Below are 21670 nucleotides of genomic sequence, written 5' to 3' on the forward strand. Positions count from 1 at the left end.
TCTGAGGAGATAATAGCTAAGCCCCTAAGAATCACTTTGCTGCTGCACTTGATATTTGCAAGAGGCATTTCAGATAATGGAAAACATGCATTTTCAAGTGCGAGCTCATCACAAGGTCAGAGAGGAACATGTGCCCTGAGCTCACAAGCCCAGTCTGCACTCTGCCCTTGCTTTCTTTCAGTGTGGCCTATTGTGGCCCTCCTGGGGATTGCTAGGGGCCATTCATGAGTGGCCCAACACACCTCTGACTACACAAATACAATAAGATCCTGACTTTAGAGATGGTATCTTAGGCCAGAGTCCTGTCTCTGTGCCAGTGCTGGGGATACACAGGAATGATTCTATTGGAGGATGATGGCAAGTGCCTGGGCACTGGCAATGTACACACTGTGGAGGCAAAAGGACTTCAGTAGTATGTAGAAGACTCTAGAATTTGCTGAGGAACCAGAAATACATGATGGTTGACCTTGGACCTTGTTAGGAGCTGCAAGATAGGCAGGGACAATGGTGGACCTGGAGCTAAGGGAAAACTTTTCTTTTTCATTGTCTCTCTTTACTTTTCTTTTTTAGATGTTATAATCTTGAGCTCCTTCCATTGAACACTGAAGGGAAGAGATTGACTTTACCCCAGGGAGAGACCATTTTAGGAGGAGCCTTATGATGTCTGAGACAGACATTCTGTATACATATGATAATGAACTTCAAATTACTTCTAAGCATATTAGAGTTAAAATTTTAAAACATTTTGTTCCATATGCTTTTAAGTTCAATTTATAATTCTATATTTATAAATTAATTTAAAATCATTTAACATGAATTTCACTTAAAGCTAAAAATTACATACTTAAAATTAGGACCACAGGCTACTCTGTCAGCTATAATTATATGCCACATTTTGAAAGAGTTAAAAATTCTCTACTAAATATATTCTCTGATTCTACCAGAGATGAAATTTTATCCCTAAATACAGCACAGTTGTATCAATATTTTGGGTTCACTTATTTTAGCTCTTATTGTAAACCTTGCTTGGATTATAGGCCAACCAGTAAGACAGATCAACTCAGGCAAGGTGAGGTTAGTACCATAATTAATAGGTTAGTAACATAATTAATGTTACTGTGTTAGGATTAAGTTTAGTTTCAAGTAAAGAACAGTCAAATACATAGTAGCTTAAACAAGATGAATGTTTGTTGCTCAGAGAGAGCAACAGCCTGGAGGTAGGCAGAGGTCCTTGGTCACTTCAAGTTGTCAGGGACTCCACCCCACATCTTGACACTCACCATCCATGTTCGTTTTGGGGGGGCGTTGTAGCAAGTTATCACAGATGTAGTGGCTTAAAAGAACAGAACCCTGAACTCTGTTCCCTCCCAGTTCTGGAGACCAGAAGCCAAAATTGAGTGTGAGCAGGGTCCCTGCCTTTTGAGGCTCTGGGGAGAATCCTTTCCTTGCCTCTCTAGTTTCTGGTGGCTCCATTTATTTATGGTTGGTAGCAGTATCACCCCATTCTCTACTTTGTCTTCACTTTGCCCCCTTTTCTCTGTGTCATAATCTGATTTCCCTCCTTTTTCTAATAATGATACATGTGATGGCATTGGGGGCCTACCTGGACAATCTAGGATGGTTCCCTTATCTCCAGGTCTCTAACTTCATCACAGCTACAGACGGTCTTTCTAAATCAAGAAGCTACATGTTCCAGAGATGAGGTTATGGACATGTGTTTGGGACTCATTCCATCAGTTTGCCATGGTTTTTTAACACAAGGTCACCTTGGTAGAGGACATGGCTGCATGTCCACTTTCCTTGCCAAAAGGAGAAAAGAAGAGCAAATTGGGGCTTCTTCCATGTGGGTCAGTTTCCTTTAAAAAGTCTTCCTAAAATCCCAGCACTCACTTATCTCTCATTGGCTGCACCAGGAAATGTCTTTTATTCATTTAATGCAATGGAGTATAACTTTCAAAAGGCAAAAACACAATTAATTAGTCAATGAGGAAACCCTTAAGATATTAAGAATGGCTTACCTGAGAATTTTGCATTATAGAAATTCATGTTCTCTGCCAGACAAAATTCATTTGCATTGCTGAGTTTTCTGCAGTTTTTAAGAGTTGTAAAATCGTAATTGAAAGTCAATCAAGACTGTATATACCAACAGAAAGGTAATTAAAACTCTGATCAAAATGGGAAGAGACGATTGATGCTGGGACTGACTTGTGGGGGTCAGAGATGTTTGCCTTGGACTTGCGACTTGGGGCCTTCCTGCAACTAGGTGTCTCTAGTTTCCCATAAATTATCCATTCATTAGTTGAAAGACATTTGGGTCATTTCCAGTTTTGGATGGCCGTGAATAAAGTTGCTATAAATATGTATATGCAAGTTTTTTATAAGCTTATTTTCATTTCTCTTGGGTCAGTACCTAGAAGTGGAATTGGTAGCATCATGTAGTTTGTCTAACTTTATATAAAAATGCCAACTATTTTTCAAAGTGGTTATACCATTTTGTATTCCTACAAGCAATATGAGAGTTCCAGTTGCTCTTCATCTTCACCAACCATTTTGTTATGTTTTGTTTGTTTATATTTTAACCATAAAAAATGTGGAAAAAAATTTTTTTAGCTAATCAGAGAATTCTGTCTCTCTTTTGGAGTTGGTTACTGAATGCAGTATAGAGCTCATTTCCTGCTTTCATGTGCACTGGTAGCTCATTATCCAAGTTGGGCCCTTTTAATCATCTTTGTGCCACCTAGTTAGGTTGTAACTAATATCCATGGCTAATCTTTTGACCTAATCTGATCAAACCTATAAATCCTACCCAGAGCAGCAATTCTCATAGACATTTCTCTATAGAAGTAGTTTGATTCTGCATCTCTCTTGCCTTTTCCTGCCTTTGAACTCAGCATCCTGAGCACAGGTAGATTAGGTTTAGATTTATGTGACCAGATGAATACTGGTACATGTGAGACTGAGGGCAGGGCTGAAGAAAGTTTCAGGTGCTTCCTTCTGATGCCCATTTTCTTTGTGATGTAGGTCATGAAGCTTCCTATATAGGGTCGGGGGTGGAGTGTGTGTGTATGCATCAGAAATTTGTCCAAGAAGGACCTGGCCACTGTGGTGGAGGAGGAAGGAGCACACCCTAATAAAAGTGAGCTGATGAGTGTCACAGGATTGTTCTTCTCCTGCCCTCTTGCCATGGAACACCCTCCTCAGAATCATTGGCTAGACCAGGACATATCCTTCTCTCCTGCCTCTTCTTTTATTCCCAGATCTCCTGCCTGAATTGGAAGACTGAATGATATTAGAGCAGATTTCCATAGTAGTCACTATACTAAATGAATATTTGAGAAAATATCTGCAAATAAAATTTCCTGGAAATGATTGGCTTATAGTAAATAAGTATAATGTATATAAAAAATGGGAAGAAACTTTTTCTTATTGAAATACACATTTGTGCTCTGTGCTAAGGGCTGTAAAGCCAAAAAGGGCAAGGTTCTTTCTCAGGCCACACTTACTCTGTGTAGGAAAGGGAAGAGTGAGATGCTGTCTCCCACCTCTGAGCATTCCCTCTTGGTGATGCTATCCCCACTGCATCCTTAGGTGCAGTTCAGGGCTACGGTTTCCTCTTCTGCTGCTGCTCTTCCCAGTCACTTACCATTGGGCAGCTCTTTCCATCTTGTCTCGGTACTTTACTTTGTCACAGGCTTCCTCCTCAGAGTGTGGGCAAGGTCCTGAAAAGCTGTCCTAGTCAGTCTAAATCTTTGATTTTCAAACTTGAATAGACATCAGAATCACTCTGGGGGCTGGAGAGGTAGCTCAGTCGGTAGAGTTCTTGCCTTGCAAGCACAAGGCCCTGGGTTTGATCCCCAGCACCACCCCCCACCACAAAAAAAAAAGAATCACTCTGTGTTCTGGGGTGGGGCTAAGGATGTGCATGTCTAACATGTTCCAGGTGATGCTATCGCCACTGTTCCAGGGGCTTCACGTGGAGCATGACCAGGCTGAACCCTCAGGCAAAGAAAGTTCTTAAGGAGTTTCTTCATGTGGTATACAGCTTATTTCCTGCTTGTGTGAATAACAGAGGAACCCTACCCCTTACTGGTGGTTTCCCTATTTTGAGAAACTGTGGAATTACCATTCTATGGAGAACTCAGATCTTTGTTCTAGAGATAGCTCAAAATCAAGGTTTGTGTTTGTTCATTTTTCTGTAAGCAGTTAATACAGGTTGAAATACTCTGAAATGAAATAATCTGAAATGCTTGGGACCAGAAATGTTTCAGATTTTGGAATTTGTAAATTTGTAATATTTGCATGTACATATTGAGATATCTTTGGAATGTCAAATACAATAGGCTGAATATAAAAGTCATTTGTTTCATATACCATATATACAGAACCTGAAGGTAATTGTGCACGATATTTTTAGTGCACTTCACTTTCTATTGACTGATTACATGAGATCGGTTATAGAATTTGCTGCTTATGGCATGTCTGTGCTGAAAAAAACTCCAGATTTTGGAATATTTTTTTTTTATTTTGGATTTTTGGATTAGAGATGCTCAATGAATAATTCTTACAAACCTAATGAAACCAGTTTCAGATATTATATTCTTTATGGGTAAGTATAATTATTACCAAAAGTCAGGTCAGGGCCAGAGTCTTCCTCCTTATAAACTCACTACCAGGTATGAATGAGAAAAATGCTCAGACTGCCACCCTGTAGCCATGCACTCTGCTTTATGTGTCTGGTGAAGTCCCAGTTCTGTCTTTTTTTAGGGATCAGTGCTCTGAAAACACCTTGCATCCCGTGTTTCCCTGCAGTACATGGGACAGGGTTTCATAGGCAGTGTATTAATGGTCTAAGAAATTAATGATTTAAGAAATTGCTGCAAACTTATCAGTTTAAAACAAATTTATTGTCTCAAAATTCTCTACAAGTCCAGGCATGGTGTGGTATAGCTAGCTCTTTGTTTGGAGTTTCACAAAGCCAAAGTCAAAATGGAAGCCTGGTTGCATTCCTTTAAGGTTCAGTGGAAGAGACACTTCCAAATCAGTCAGGTGGGCAGAATTGAGGTCCATGGAACTGTAGAATTGAGATCACCTTTTCCTTGTTGGCCACCAGCTGGGGATCGGTTTGAACTTCTAGAGACTGCTTGCATTCCATAGTTAGTGGTTTCCTTCAGCTTCAAAGCCAGCAAGGTGTCAAGTCCAGAAGGGTGTGGAATCCTCATCATTTGAATCTTGGTTCCCTCTTCCTTTGCCTGACTTCTGCTTTTAAGGGTTCATAGATTACACTGGGCACCCCCTAATAATTCAGGACAATCTCCTTATTATAAGGGCAGCTAATCAGTAACCTTAAATCTTAATTCAATTTGCAGAGTCCCTTTACAGCAGTGCTGAGATTTTTGATTCAATATTGAGAGGACCAGAATCTTAAGAGTGACATCTTCAGATTCTGGCTGTGGTAGGCAGAATTCTGGTTATCCTGCCATTTTGCATCAGAAACCTAAGGATTTCTAGGAATCAGCGATTGGCCCTGCCCGTATGCTTATCAAGGCTAGGGCACTCTTCCTACCTATAGCTCTATATTTCTGAGGGTCTGCCAGATTTCTATACCTGGGTCATACAAAAGTCAACGCATGTCTGTGACATTTCTGGCCAATTCCCTTACCTACCACAGATGGCATTAATTTCACCACTGAAAACAAATTATCAACAACTATAATATTAACTAACAAAGTTAGTAATTTAACTAATTTAAGAGCACATTTCTGACCTAAACCACACTAATTAACATAACCTACCCTTGGTTGGTGGCAAGGACAACTGACTGACTGGGTTATAGCAACCTCCCCGCCCCCTCAGTCTGTGCTGGGGATTGAACTCATGGGTGCTCTACCACTGAGCTACATTCCCAGTCTTTTTTATTTCATAGTTTGAATTCTTACTTCATATTTTGATACAGTGTCACTAAGTTGTGGAGGCTTTATTTGAATATGTGATTTTTCTACATTAGCTCTTGAGTCACTGGAATGACAGGTATGTGCCACCACACCAGGCTTGCAGGACCATCTTATGAGTGTGTCCTTTTGATTGTAAGCCAGTTAACAACTCCTGGAATCAATATTTCAGATTAAAACAACTAATCACCTTTAGGCAGTATATTAAAGCCCCTGATGTACATTTATATCACACTGGTTATATGGAGGTATTTTGTATTAAAGATTTTTATCTTATTAATTGAGATCTTCCAGAGAACTGGGTTATGTCTTCGGATCTTACCCTCATGCCTGACATGTGATGGAGACATCTGTGAAGTAAATAAGTAAAGTGAATTAACGCATTTCCTTGTTTTAATATATAAACACCAATTTAGGTACAGTATAAGAACAGCATGACATTGAAAGAAAATGGAAAAATTACTCATTACTATTGTGCTCATAGTACCATAAATATGTAGACTACAGACAGACTTGAAAATCTTTGTCCACATTTATGTGACAGGGGCTTGTTGAGGGAAGCATGGCACCCCTGGACGTGCTACTTCCCACTGGACTGAAGCGCAGTAATGACAATGCATGTTTGCATCCTCACCATGCCTTATGCACTGTGTGAATGACCAAAGGCCATTCACCCTCCCCAGGGGACTTCTAAAAATAAGGCATTTGAAATAAGTAAAAGGCTTGTTGAGAGTGGTGTCAGGTAACTTTCATATTTCATTCACCATGAGGAGGTGACCTGTGGTTTTCTTTCCCTTCTGTTTTCTCATCCTTAGAATTTGGTCTTAGTTTCCCCAGGTCTCCCCTGTCTTTGGGTATGGATGAGGTCCCAGTAGTTACCATCATGCACTGATTTGTTGCCCTTCTCTCCTGGCACAAGACCCCAGGTCCTTGTGAAAGTGCTTCTGGAAACTTCTGGATGTACTCAGGTGGTACTTCAGGGGTGGCCAGCAGCTTCAGGAGATAAGCCCTGTACCAGCATCCAGGACCCTAGGTGTTTTGGGGCAGAGGACTTTTGCTGCCTTTTTCCTTCCCTGGAGTAGAGAGAGACATTTTAAGCAGCATTTTTGGTTTTTATTTACAGCCTTCCCCTGCTTCTCATAGGAGAAATCCAAATAGACTCTGTGCTGTACTTGAAATTGCCCTCTTGTCTGTCCAAGGCTTTGCAACTGGGTTGATTCATTATCTGGCCCTTCTTTCCCTCAGAATAATTTCTCCTAAGAGGCTGTCACCCCTTATAGCTTGTGTCTGTGGGCAGTCCACCAGTTCTCCAGCCCTGAAGCCTTGATTAGGCCAGGTCTTCCCTGCATCAGTCCAAAATTATATGTCTCCTCTTCCCCATCACACATTCTCTTTTGGGGTACAGTGGGGAGAGGAGTCAGACTATAGAAGCTCTCTCTGGATATCTTGCTCTAAAATCTAAGACTGAACCCAGAGTGGTGGTACATGCCCATAATCCCAGTTCCTCAGGAGGCAGAGTCAGGAGGATTGCAATTTGAGGCCAACTGGAAAAGCAAGACCCTATCTCAAGATAAAAAAGTCTGGGGATGTGGTAGAGCTCAGTGGTAGAGCACTCTTCTAGCGTGTAGGAAGCCCTGGGTTTGCTCCCCCACCCAGCACTGCTTTTAAAATAAGATACATTTTTTAAAAATCCAAGACTCTGATCTGATAGTTTATTACAGTTTAGCATTTGGAATTGGCTATTAAGTGACATTTGCTTTAGAGATGAAGATTTCCCTGTCCCCCAAATCCTTCCTCCTTTCCTTTTCTTCATCTTCTCAACATTTCTGAATGTGAAATGAAAAACTACACCAGATAAAATTGACAGGAACCTTTTCTGTGAAAGTTCAGCATACTCTAATATCCCTAAAATGATTGATAACCCAAAGCATCACTTTTCATAGTTTCTAGATGGTGTGAAAAATATAAGATCTATTTTAAATGCTGTAAGTAGCCTCAGGTGTTTTGTATCCTAAATATTGTGCATATATATATAATTATTTTTAACTGAAACACTCAGAAATGAAAAGTAACCCTTGCCCTTCTCTCACTAATTGCCTGAAGATAAAGCCCAGTTTGGTTTATTTCTGCCATCCCCCTTTAAAAAATATTCCTTATATGGCAGTTTTTAAGCAGTAGAATAGCTGTGTGATTAAACTGTCAAAAAGAGTAAGAAAACTGGCCACAGGGAAAAGTGTTATTTGGAGATTTACATAAAGGCAGAATGCTGAATGGAGAGTGCTCATTCTTCAAGGTTGCAGAACAGTGATTAAGGGCAGACGCTGGCCCCTTCTTTCCAAATGGACGCCCGGCCCTTCTTTGTTATTAAAGAAGTGACAGCAGCTATTCCTTTGCAACCAGCCTCTTGGTACCTGCAAGTTTATGACCATTTAAACTCTTTTTTGGAAACTTTTTTGTTTCTTTGAATTTTAACTTCGAGAGCCCCCTTCCCCTATGGTGGGAGAATTGACTGTGGGGACTCAGGAATTGGAATGATGAAAGGGATCTGGGGTAAGATGAAGTGGTTTTAATTTATGATAAAGAACAAACCCCCATTTATCTCTGATCTCTTCATCTGGGCAAGGCTCTGGCCATGGCCTCCGGACCCCTCTGGTCTGACAGGAGGGTGGTCAGTGTGGTTTTCCTCAGAGCCCCTCCTTTCTACCGGACTATGGTTCCATCCCTACTTCAAATACAAGAATCTACCGTGTAGCCAGGTTCCCAGGGGCCCAGGGGCCAGGTTCACAGGACAGCTGGGAAAGCTGCTTGATACAGTGCCCTTGAGGGTCAGCTGCCCAGGAGTGACTGGGAGGTGAGGCATTAGCCAGGGAAACACATCTGTTCACCCTTATACCTGGCAGTCTTGTCTTAAAACCTAGCTAGTAGCAAGAATGCTGTGCTTTGTGGACACTGATTCTAACAGTATTCTGTTCTGGTTAATATGGAAAACAAGTGGGGTTTGTTTAGTTTTGTTTTGTGTATTTGTTTGCAGTGCTAGAGATTAACCAGGGCCTCACACGTGCTTGGCAAGCTGCTCTACCACTAGACTACATCTCCAGCCTCCACCCACCCCTTCTCAAGTTTGTTTTGTGTGTGTCCATGTATAATCTTTTCTCTTTGTGCTGGGGATAGAACCCAGGGCTTATGCATACTAATCAGGTACTCTACCACTGAACTACACCCCCCAGCCCTAATTTGGAAGAGTTAATCTTATAACTCTTTGGTTTATTAAACAGAGGAAATTATTTTACTTTAAAGTAGCTTATGCTAAGGGATGAGGAGTTTTTGTTGTGTGTGTGTGTGTGTGTGTGTGTGTGTGTGTGCCTGTGTGTGTGTTTTTTAAATAAACAGCTGTGTGGAAAGTGTTGTAAATACTTTTTCTGAGTGAGAGGGGTTTGGGGGAAAAGGGCTTTTTAGTTCAGGACTCTGTTGATAAGTGATGTAGTAGCTGCTTCATTTAGGGGAATTTTTCATATGGATGGTACAAAGATCAGTGTCATTGTGGTTTGGTGGCTGGCCATTTAAGTGTCAGATCGGCACCTGGTTGATGGCAGTGGGTCCTAACTGCTGCGGCCTCCAGGGGTCCTCACTCTGCAGCCAGAGCCTGCTCAGCTGGCCACATCCTGGACTCTGCATGCCCCTTGTCACAGTGCACGCTTGTGTAGCATCACTTTTCTTTCTGGGAAGTGTTCCTTTTTTGTGTGTGTGTGTGACTCTTCCGAGTTCCTTTTTGAACCTCTTTCAGTTGCTGTTTTGCTATCTTGCCCTGTTAGAGTCTATCTGGAGATCCTTGACTCCACCTTTGCCTATAAGTATAGTTTTGCTAAAACACTGATTGAGGGCTGTGTGCAGCATAGGCCATACTCTAGTACAGCTCTCAGGGTCTGCCATTTCTTAGGTCGGGGGTCTCCCTGTGTGATTTTTGATAGATCTTTTCTCTTGCTGTATTTCCCCAGAGGGGAAGCCTCCAGTCTCTTCCAGCCTTGATGTATAAGCTTGACGGTTCCCACAGCTGCGTCTTGGGTGGCCCCACCAGCCTGCACATAGAGTTTTTGTTAATCGTAGTTTTCCAGTTTAGCTCTTGAATCTTCATGGTCTTAAAATTCAGCCTTTCTGGAGAATAAACAGCCTTTAGGATGACGGAGCAAATGCCTCTGGCTTGGGAAGAGATTCTGAGGGTCTGATTTTCCCTTTAATACATTTTGAGCCCAGCCTGTAGGTGGTCACAGGCTCCCAGGCCTGTGCCCACCCTCATCACCACGCCCCCAGCACTCCACTTTCGTGCTCTGCTCATTCCTCTGCTCCTTGGCAATCCATTCCCCACTTTCAGAAGTCAGTTTCTTGCCTGTGGTCATCTCCTTTTCCCACCAGTCTCTCTTAAATCCCTTTATTGCAGCTTCAGTGGTGTTTCAGAAGGGAGCAGAGGCAATCGAGTGTTCGTCTGCTCTGTTTAATGGAAAGTACTCACAGAGTCTTTAATGAGCAGTCGGGGAGGGGAGAGAATAAAATCTCTATAGCTATAAATTTATCTTGTTTTATAGCATTCAAGGTTCAGCTCTTGGTTGAAAAGCAATTTAATAAAAGGTTCAAGTAGGAGAAGAGTTGTTTATATTCACTTCATAATATTTCAACTCCTAGTAAACGTTAGGGGGGCGATTGGAGACAAGTAGGATGGAGGAAAGATTTGCTGCCTAAAACAACTTGAAGTCTGTGGATGACTGGGTGGTAGAAGTTTCCAGGGCCCCCTGGATTTTTTGGAATTGTATATTTAATCTAGATTGCACAGTATTTTAAGTGCTGAGTTGTGGTTTCATTGCGTGAACTTCAAAACTGCATAGAGCAGCATTTGAATTCCTTCCTGCTTTGACATGTGTAGGCCTTGAGCAAATTGTTGAACTTGTTCAAACCTCAATTCTTGACCTAAAAATGGGGGGAGGAAATTATTCTCTTCTCCCAAAGTTACTAGGACATGAACAAATAATGCATTTAAGTGCTGGGCCTTGTGTGACCAGTGAATGCATGTTTTATTTACTTTGGTCTACTCTACGTCTTCTTTGCTCTCTGGTGTTATTTATTATTTAATATGCTTGGAAACCAGATTGTCCAGGTCTCTGACCTCATGAATTTTCCCCTTGTTGTGGGAGGCTCACATGCTTTGTCTTTAGCTCTGCAGCATCTAAGTCCTTAATTAGGGGACGATGAGGAGGGAGATGGGTACAGAGTCACTGCTCTCAGAGTCCTGAGAGACCTGGAGGCCTTTCTTAGCCCTTGCCTCTAAGTAGAACTGTCACAGGACAATTAGATGGAAAGGCATGATGCATTTTGAAGGCTCTGGTTCCATGTTCCAGCCATTCATAATAACCGTTTGTATATATCACGTGAAAGAGGCTACATTTTTAAGTAAGTACTTACTAGCCAGGTGCAGTGGCACACATTCAAAATCTCAGTGATGGGGAGTCTGAGGTGAGAGGATTTCAAGTTCAAGGCCAGGCCTTGTGACAACTTAGTGAGATCCTATCTGAAAATAAAAAGGGTCAGGGGTATAGCTCAGTGGTTGAAGTGCCCCCTTTACCTAGTCCACCAAAAGTACTTACTATAAGAGTATATTTTTGAAGGATGTATTAGGTAGGTAGATTAAAGCCTAGAAACAGATCTCTTTGGGATTTGCTGTTGGCTCCACCCAGTACAGGTGAGCTATACCTGTATCTATCAAGTAGTAAGTATGACCACTAGTTGAGTCTTCAGACCATAAAGGGCTTTACCTTCCCTACCTCCTTTAAATGGAAAAAACCAGATGAAGAAGAAAGTTGGTAGGGAACCAAAGATAGGCATAGTACAAACCAAAGGTGCACATGGTACACCTTTGTATTTGTCCTGGTTCTGTTTCTCTGTCCTGCTAAGGCCGTTTCCTAGATCTGTCTCTTCCACAGCAGATTTCCCCCATGCATACTTATATGTGGATGTATGTGTGTTTTTGATTGACGCAGAAGCTTCCATCCCCCACTTAGGACTGTGAATGTATTTCTCCCCCTTCCCCTGTAACCATTCCATTAACCTTTAAAAAACATTCCCTTTCTGACAGAGTTAAATTATAAAGACAGCTCTTGATTAAATACTACATTAGTCATTTAAAAATCATGGTTTCTGACATTAGAAATAGCATCCTTATTTGTAAAGCAACCTCTTTGATAATACAACCTATTTTAAGATGCGACACATTATCACTGGCTGGGAATTGGATTTTTCTTTTTAGTAGTATATAGGCTTTTGCAGTAAACCTTTAGATGGCAGCATCTCTCACCATAAGCCATAGTTTGAACAAAATCTCACAGATGTACAAGGTGTTTGAGATAGAAGTATTCTCAGAGTTTGCCCATGTCACCCCTTCACTGTATGAGAATGGAGAAGAGAACTGGGATTTTTGGGACAGTAGCTCAGGGCTGCACAGAGGGCAGAGTCACAGATCTCTGCCTGGATCTCTTTCCATCACCCCTCTTCTTAGTGATGCAAAACGTTTCTATCTCTGTGGCCTTGTTAAAACTATAAAGCAATCACAAGAATCAAGTGGGTAATTCTGGACCAGAAAGGAATATGGCATTTGGAAGAAGCAGATAGAATGGACATTTTTTTTTTTTTTGGTTTTTTAAAGCTGCTTTAATTAGATATAATTAGATATACTGCACAATTCACATACAATTCATCCACTTAAAAATATACAGTGCAGTTTTTAGTATGTTTACAAAGTTGTATAAATGATTGCCAGAATTTAATTTTAGATCATTTCATTATTCCTGAAAGAATTCCCTTAGTCATCCCCCAGCAAGCCAGCATATCCTCAGTCCTGGCAACCACACAAACCCTTTCATTTCTATAGGTTGTCTATTGGGCACATCACATATGATCAGAATCTCATACCAGGTGGTCTTTTGTGCGTGGTTTCTTTCATTTAGCATAAATTTTCAGGTTTCGTGTCCTAGCATGAATTGGTGCTTCTTCTATTTATTTCCCCAACAGTATTCCAGTGTGTTGGCTACACACATTCTGTTTCATCATTCAGTGGGCCTCTGGCTATTTCAAATAATGCTACTATGAATGTATGTGACAAGTGCACAAACGTATATTCACACAGGAGTGGAATCGCTGGCCATGTGTTGACTGCGTGTAACCTTTTGAGCTAAACTGTTTTGTAAAGGTTTTCATCCTTGTCCATTTTCAAGCATCAATGAGTGAGGGCTCCATCCCGTCTTATTAAGAATTCCAGATCTTCTGCTGATAAGGTGGGGCTGGGGGGAGATGAGCTCTCAGTCTCTCTCGTGTCCTTGAGCTGTCACCTGGACTGGCTGTCTGACCATTCAGAGGTAGTTCTTTCAGCTGGCAGAAAGCCTTCGTCCTCTGGGCCCCCTCACAGTCAACCGTGAGTCACCAGCCTGATAAGGCACCTTCATGCAATGGCTACACAGAGCCTGTTGACATTACAGCTGACTGTTTGTATCCTTGCCTTCCAGCTTTGGAGATACCAAGCAATGAAATCATCTTCTTCCCAGTTAAAGGAAAATGATATATATGTGTGCTGTGTTTCTTCATATATATAAATATATATATGTAAAGGAAACCCATAAAACCTTCACCACAGGCCATCCAGGTTTGGACATGTCAAAATCACCTCCTTTGACACACAGTGAAGACAGCTGTGGAGAATTCATAGCAGAGGACCAGGTTTTCGTTTCGGTCAGAGTTTTAGGTTCGCCAAGCTGAACTTACCCTGTTAAGCAGACCCAGACTGGATGATCCCGCATCTGCTCTGAACTGTGTGTGTGTTCACTGGAGGGGAGGGGGCTGGCTCTTCCTTAGCGTATTTGGGTCCTGTAAGGGACACACACTGTATGTTCTGAAGCTTTGTTTGCATCTGGAAAATATTAGCCACACTCAGATCTTCCCACTGCAGGTCCCGTCAGGAAGCCCAAGTATGTGGAAAGCCCCAGGGTGCCTGGAGATACAGTTATAATCCCGTTCCGAGAAGTGTCCAAGCCCACAGAGCCAAGTGAGAATGGTAAGGACATGTTTTCAGTGACTTCTCCCTCCTCCCCTGAAGACTGTCTGGAATGGCTTTCCGTCTCTGAGGAGAACCAGAGTGCCCCTGCCGGAACACTGCCCTGAACTGAATGTATTTGGAAGCATTTTTTTCCTTGGGTAGTTTATAGAGATCTATTTGGCTGTTGTAAATTCTTGGAATTATATATGTGGGGTAAGAATAGTTGAGTGGTTTTACATGTGCTAAGGGTTGGGTCTTGTTTCCTCTGAACTTCGGGAACATGAAAAGTCAGCCAGAAGACGGTGAGATGTCTTGTTGTTAATACTTTACCATTTCAGAATATTTAGCACAAGGCTCTAGCTAAAAAGCTGAAACTTTACACAATGCTTTTCATAGCTTTCTTAAGACTATTTGGTAACTTACAAAAGCCTGTATTTTTTTTTTTAATTTCTGCAAATTTTCTTTAGACAAAGTGAATATAGAGACAAAAAAAAAAAAAATCCAAATTGCTTGAAACAATTTCATGAAGACATTTTTGGGGGGGAGGATTGGTTTCTTCTTTGTCTAAATCCAAAAATAAGCATAACAGGCATTATTGAACTTACAGGCATGCTGTAAGTTCATTAATAATTATCCATTTTTAAGTTGATTCAAGATTTACCTATTTGTACTTTTCTGGGGAGTTTGCACCTCACAACTCTATAGCCTTTAATTTGGTGTTTTAAACTTACATCATTTTCCTGCAGAAACAAGAGGTTAAGATTCTTGTCCTATTTATAGAAGCTAGTTTTGCCCCCAGTGTGAACATAGATTTATGTAGTAATGCTCAAAGAAAACTTAGGAAAGAAAATGCATCCATGTTTCCACTTTGGGAATACCTGGCCCCCCCTCTTCAGCCTCATTGTTGGAGGGGACAACCCCTCTATATTGCAACTTCCATGTGTAGTTTTGTGTTTCTTGTGATGTGTGGCAGGGAAGTAGGATGTGGGAGGAGAGTGGAGCGGAGTGGTGGTGAAATAGAGCTAAAAATGAGCTGAAAGGGGGCGTTGGCAGAAGCTGGAATCAGGAAGTTTGGGATGGGTGGAGGAGGTAATGGGCATGGGCACACTGGACCAGTGTGCTGTTGTAGGCATCCTGGCATGAAGTCCACCCTGATCCCTTCTGGCCAGGCCCCAGTTGTGTGGTGGAAGAGGCTTTTGCCACTGATTTGGGCAGAGCAGGGTGCGGCACTGGGTGTGTGTGAGAAGATGGAGAATTCACGGTGGTTGGTGTCCAGTTAGGACCCCAGTGACTAATATGGGAAGTCTCTCTTGGGTGTGCATTTGTGTGTGCAGGCTGCCTGTTCCGTCATTTCTGATGTGTGTGAAAAGGAAAACAAAAATCTACTCCTGCTGTGAATATCTGTCATTGAACTTCCTGAGCAGTCTGTACATTTCAGATTAAGCCTGCCACCCCTGCCCCTCATCCTATCGCCTGTCCAGTTGTCGAAGTCCTCACAGATCATGGTGCTGGTGTTGTGACAGAGCAAGACACCATGGTGTGACCTCCTTTTTCATGACTGAGAGGGTTGTTGGAATTTCTGTGTAGGACACTCCTGATTCGAGAGTGGAAGAGAGAGTTAGAATTTTTATGGGACTAGGAAAGGAGGTTATAAATAGTTACCTTTGTCAACTTTCCTCCCCTTGCCCAAGGTAGAATTGGCCACCTTTCTTGGCAAGAGGAGGTGTTTTGGGGCTTGGCTGTGGGTCGAGCTAAATTCAAGTGCAGCCATTGGCCTGGCTAGAGTGGCCAAAATATGCATGTGTGCTCACTCCTGAGACCTGAGCTCTTTTATTCAGCCTCTTCAGGACTGTGGGGGCCAAAATCACGCCATACGGGGCTGCACATTCAGGACCTGAGGTTTCCAATTGGACTTCGATTAAGAAATGTGGTACATTTTCACTTCTTTCAGTGTGGGCTAGGGGTGTGGTTCATGTTTGTGGGCACGTGGTCCTATGTGAAGATAGCCCTGGTACTGGTATGAGCCACAGCAGCTACTCTGTTGGTGAGGAGGTGGTTGCCCAACAGAATTGAACTTGACAGTTAGCAAAGGGTGATGTGCTCTGTAACCCTCATGGAATCTTTTACATCTCGGTGGAGTGAAGACTGCCCTGTTAAAGTGTAAATTTTATGCACAGGTCATTGAACCTAAAGGAGAGGTTTTAGAGCTAAAACTAATTGAGTTTATTAACCCAGGCATGTACAGACACATGATGGGCAAACTCTAGGGTTTGAGACCAGCCTTGTCAATCAAGTTTCACTTTAAAATTTGGACTTCTGCTTCCCATACTTCCTTTGGGTATTCTTATTTAAGTCTCTCTGATACTTCTGGATGCTGTTAATAATAGCATGTCAGTGTTCACCAGACTATTGAAACAGCTCCTTGTGAAATGTCTACTTTCATGTAGATTTGTGAAATAGCAAGTTACTCCTAAATATTTGAAATACTCTTTTCAGACTGTGCTGCCTCACTTTTGCTTTGGTGGCCATGTAGCTATATCAATTCTTGATTCTTGGTTGTTCAAAATTTAAATCAAAGTAAAACAAAATCACTGAGCACTTAGGATTTGTTGATTAATTTATACGTGATTCTGTTGATGTGTGATTTGTGTGTTATTTTAGCTATCTGAAAAGTAGGTTCAACAGGTGACCTGGTTTTTGTTGTTATTTTGGTAAGTAAAGAACCCGTTAATTGAAGTTTGCTTCACCTTGAAACATCTTTAGGAAAAAACATTCTACCATACTTAGTATTTTTATTCTTTTGGTACTAGGGATTGAAGCCAGGGGTACTTTACCACTAAGCTACATCCCAAGTCATTTTTATTTTTTATTTTAAGACAAGGTCTTGTTAAATTGCTGAGGGCTGGCCTCTAACTTATACTCTTCATACCCCAGCTTTCTGAATCCCTGGGATTACAGGAGTGTGCCACTGCACCTAGCTTCAGTATTTTTAAATATTTTTGAAACACAGCATTTTCTACTCTGGAAAAAAAAAAAAGGATTGACTTAATGAAGTCTCAAACACAATACAAATCTTTTTTTTTTTTTTTTTTGTGCCTGTTTAATGGTCTTAATAAACTATATGTCATATAAGATAGGTTCTTTATAAATAAGCTTCCTGTCAATTAAAGTAACATTTTTGGGGGGAGGAGAAATTCCATTTACCCCCAGAACAATACCTCAGCCTTAATGGCAAAGAAAAAGCCTAAATTAGGACTCACAGCTTTATTTCTTTGAATTAGAGACAACCATAATTCATTTAGGTTTGCTTTAATATATCATTAGGTACTTGAGCCAGCTTTGATGGGGAGGGGTGAGAAAATTTTTAGTCTCATGAGTCATTGCTCAGTGAAGATCAATCTCAGAATATGATGAAACTTTTTTTTTTTTCCTTCTGGCAGTCTGATTAGCAAATGAAAGCAACCCATATGAAACAACAGAATAACTAAATACAGAAGAGGGGTCTCTTAGATAATGTTTAAATATTCCATTGATGACTTAATTTTTTATTACTATTTCAGACATTCAGAGACATAAAGAACTAAAGAGGTATGGCATTTATCAGCCCATCACCAAGTTAAGAAATAAAACATAACTGTGTATTTCGTCTGATAATTTTCTCTTTCCTTTCCCAAGAGGTAACCTTAATTCTGCTTTATATTTAATTTTCAGCTTCTTAAAATGGTGATGCACCATTTAACTAATGACTGAATGAGATTTAGTTAGATGAGAGTTTAGAAGTGGGCATGCCTGGTATGTGTCCAGTGGGAGAGGGGGTAGAGGTAGAGAAGTCATTTGTTCTATAGTCCCTTTAGTAAATATTTTTTAAAAATGTTTTGGTACTGGGGATTGAATCCAGGGTCTTTATCACTGAGTTATATTCCCAGCCTTTTTTCCCCCTTTAATCTACAAATGTTTTATTTACTACCTCTACTTTTAACATATTCTATACACTTCTAAACATCTAGAAAAACTAAATATTTCAAATAAGGACTTAAGTTTGTCCATTCCCAGTGCTTTTATTTTTTATTTTGAGGTCTTGCTAGGTTGCAAAGCTGGCTTTGAACTTGGGATAGTCTTGCTTCAGCCTCCCATGTCTCTGTATTACAGGAGCACAACATCATATCTGGCAATATTAATCAAATTCTTAAGCTGTGAAAGGCACTATGCTAGATGTTCGTTAAGATGAGTTATTAAACTGAGTGTGGTGGCACAGGCCTATGATCCCAGTAACTACAGAGGCAAGAAGATTGCAAGATCAAGACCAGCCTCAGCAACATAATGAGACTCAAATAAAATAAACAAGGGCTAGGGATGTAGCTTAGTGGTAGAGTACCCCTGCATTCAGTCCCCAGTACTGCGGGGGGTGGGGGGGAGTCATCAAGCGGTGGTCCTTTTTTCACTAAACCTTAGTGTATGGTCGGGGAGTAAAGACCTGTATACAGAGTGTCTAATTCAAAGGAGAAATTAATGGGTACTAATTCAAGCTGTGTGATAAATTGAGAGTTCAGCAGGTAGAGATTTTGAGCATGGGAAAGACTTAATTGGTGCCATGCCTTAAGTTGTCAGTCCATTCAGGCTGCTACAACAAAAATATCTTAAGCAAGGTGGTTTATAGACAACAGAAATTGATTTCTCATAGTTCAGAAGCCCAAGAAGTAAAAATTGAGGCGTCTGTAGATTTCATGTCTGATGAGGGCCAACTTCCTGGTTCAGAGATAGCCATCTTTTTCCTAACCTCACAGGATGGAAGGGACCATAAGCCCCTCCTTTTATCAATGGCACTAATCCCATTCATGAGGGCATAGCCTCCCAAAGGCCGTACCTTTTATTATAGAAATCTGGGGAGAGGGAACACCCACAAACATTTTGTCCATAAATTCTGACAACAAAGTAGGATGAAAGTGGTAGGAAGAGTCTAAGATCAGGGAGAATGATAAGAAAATGAGCTCGGTAATTAAATGAGAGAATAAAACCTCAAATGAATAGGGGTCAGGAAATAAGAGGATGAATAGGGAGACTGTTGAGGTTGCAAGGATCTGGGAGCCATCGTGACAAAGATGACAGCCCCCAATCTGTGACTGCACTAGAAGGACACTGGAGGAGGGGATTCCAGGATTTGGTTTGAGCTGTTTCAGACACGTTGACTTCAGGTGCATCTAGGCAACAGTGTCCATCCAGCAAGTGGAATCAAACTGGGTCTCAAGAAGGAGCTCACTCAACATATAAACTGGGCAGCCATTTGCTCAGAGGTAAGATGGTGAGGTAAATTGGACTAGGGAAGAAAATCTAGTATATTTTCAGAGAAGAGGACTAAGAAACATTGATCTTTTATTTACAAACTATAAATAAGAAGTGGAAGAAGCACCTGAAGAGGAGTAGAAGACACCCGCAAGACCTGGTGACCATGGGTTTTCTCTCCATCTCTTATAACAATTGCTGCTTTCTCCCTTGAAGGGCAGAGTTTGCAAGGTCAAAAATCTACAGGAAAATTACAAGAGAGGGTGTACTATTTTTAAAAATGGAGAAGAAAAATTTTATGTGCTTAGTAGGGCTGTTTCAGGAGCACTGGAAAGGTGCATGAGTTGAGGTTATATAGGTAAGTGATGAGGAAGCATAATTGGTCAGGATAGACCCTTAGTTTAATACCAAGAAGTTGAGCAGATAGATAGGGGAAGCACGCAGGATTAGATAGCAGGGTGAGGGCTGCGTGTGGCTGTAGTTTGTATGCATATATTTATGGTACTGGGGATTGAACTCAGGGGCACTCAACCACTGAGTCACATCCCCAGTCTATTTTGTATTTTTATTTGGTGACAGGGTCTCACTGAGTAGCTTAACACTTCACTTTCACTGAGGCTGACTTTGAACTCGTGATCCTCCTGCCTCAGCCTCCGGAGCTGCCGAGATTACAGTTGTGCACCACCACACCCGGCTTATATGTATTTTTAAGAAAAGGGATTTGCTTTAACATGATTTATACTTAAAACAGAGCTTCTCCAAATGTGGACTGTGGAATTTTAAGGTGTCCCCAAGATCCTGTCAGGGATTTGTGAGATCAAAACTCTTTATAATAATCAAAATGAATAGTAAAACTTGCAACACCTGCTCTTCAAGGCAGGGGCACCAACTACCTAGTCATGGTACTCTTCACTGCCATGTACTTGTATCAGACATGATAATTCACTGAAGAATGTCCTTGACAAAGCACTAAAAATAATGAATGTTATTAAATCTTGACCCTTGAATACCTATCTTTTTAATATTCTGTGCGGTGAAGTGGCAAGTCTGCACAAAGCATTTCCACCGCATGCTGAAGTGTGATAGGTGTCTCAAGGCAGCGCATTCTGTGATTGTTTGAATTGCAAGCTGAACTAGCCACATTTTAAATGGAACATCATTTTTTATTTGATGTAATCACTGGCAAACTATGGTTATTCAGAGTTGAGTGCTTGTCACACATTTTCTTCAAAAGGAATGAAAGAGCCTGTCACTTCAATTAAAAAAAAATAAAAAATAAAAACACTTCACAAGATTAGTTGTCAATGCGAAAACTTGACCTTTTAAATAAAAATTAGGTTTTTGGAGAAATTTGCATCTGACATGTTAAACTTGATGGTTTCCCAAGATGTTTCAGTTAAGATCTGTGGTAATATTAATGAATATGTAATTTTGATATTGTGTAATGAAATGAGTGAACATTTTTAAGATTTTCAAAACCCACATTTTCCAACTAACCCAAAGAATGATATTATAAAATCTTACGTGGGTAGAAGATCCATTTATTTATTTTTTATTTTTTGCGGTAGTAGAGATTGAACCCAGGGGTGGTTTTCCACTGAGCTACATTCCCAGCCCTTTTTATTTTTAATTTCCAGGCAGGATCTTGTAGTTGTCCAGGTTGTCCTTGAACTTGGAATCCTCCTGCCTTAGCCTCCCTCCCTGAGATTACAAGTATGTGCCATCTCTCCCAACAAGATTAATTTAAAATACAAAACAGGCCGGGGCATCGTTCACTGATAGCATGCTACTAAAGAGGCCCTGCGTTCAGTTCCCAGCACCAAAATAAAAACATATCCCAACAGAATGACTGCAGAGACAGATCTGAGAAGCCAGCAGTTTTCTGTTAAATCAGATAGTAAAGATATTTGGGAAAAAAATGAAATAACGTCATTCTTTTTAACTTTTTAAATTGAAAGTGTAGTTCTTTTCATTAAAATGTTATTAACGTATAATAAGTTTTATTTTAAAATAAATTTACATTTTAATAATTCATATTCTTAATTTCTACTATGATAAATATCAGTAGATACAACCGTCATAAACTAAAGCTCATTGAAGTCCTCTATAATTTTGGGGAGTGAATCCTGGTGCCAAAATGTTTGATAATCTAGTGGCTTAGAGAGAGGAAGACAATCAAAATAGAGATGAGAAAATTGATCCAAACTCTGCAAGTTACCTATGCTTGAGAGGATGGGGACTTATAGCTAAGTGAGATACTTTGAAAGAAGAAATGATAAACTTTGGTGACAATTTCAACACATACTATTTTGGAAGCTTGGCATTAAGTCAGTTGTTCAAGGTCACGTAGCTAGTGAGTAGCCAGATGTTA

At 40.8% G+C, this 21670-nt stretch overlaps 1 protein-coding gene across 1 annotated transcript in view; it reads left to right on the top strand.

Moving 5' to 3' along the window:
* Positions 1-21670, top strand: part of TANC1 (tetratricopeptide repeat, ankyrin repeat and coiled-coil containing 1) — a 226962-nt gene that overhangs the window by 124652 nt on the left and 80640 nt on the right. Inside the window, 1 exon segment of the mRNA XM_079131851.1 lies at positions 13933-14037. Within this exon segment, the coding sequence (XP_078987977.1) occupies positions 13933-14037 (105 nt within the window).

Source organism: Sciurus vulgaris (genome assembly GCF_902686455.1).
Source record: "Sciurus vulgaris genome assembly, chromosome: 3".
NCBI classification, from domain to species: domain Eukaryota; kingdom Metazoa; phylum Chordata; class Mammalia; order Rodentia; family Sciuridae; genus Sciurus; species Sciurus vulgaris.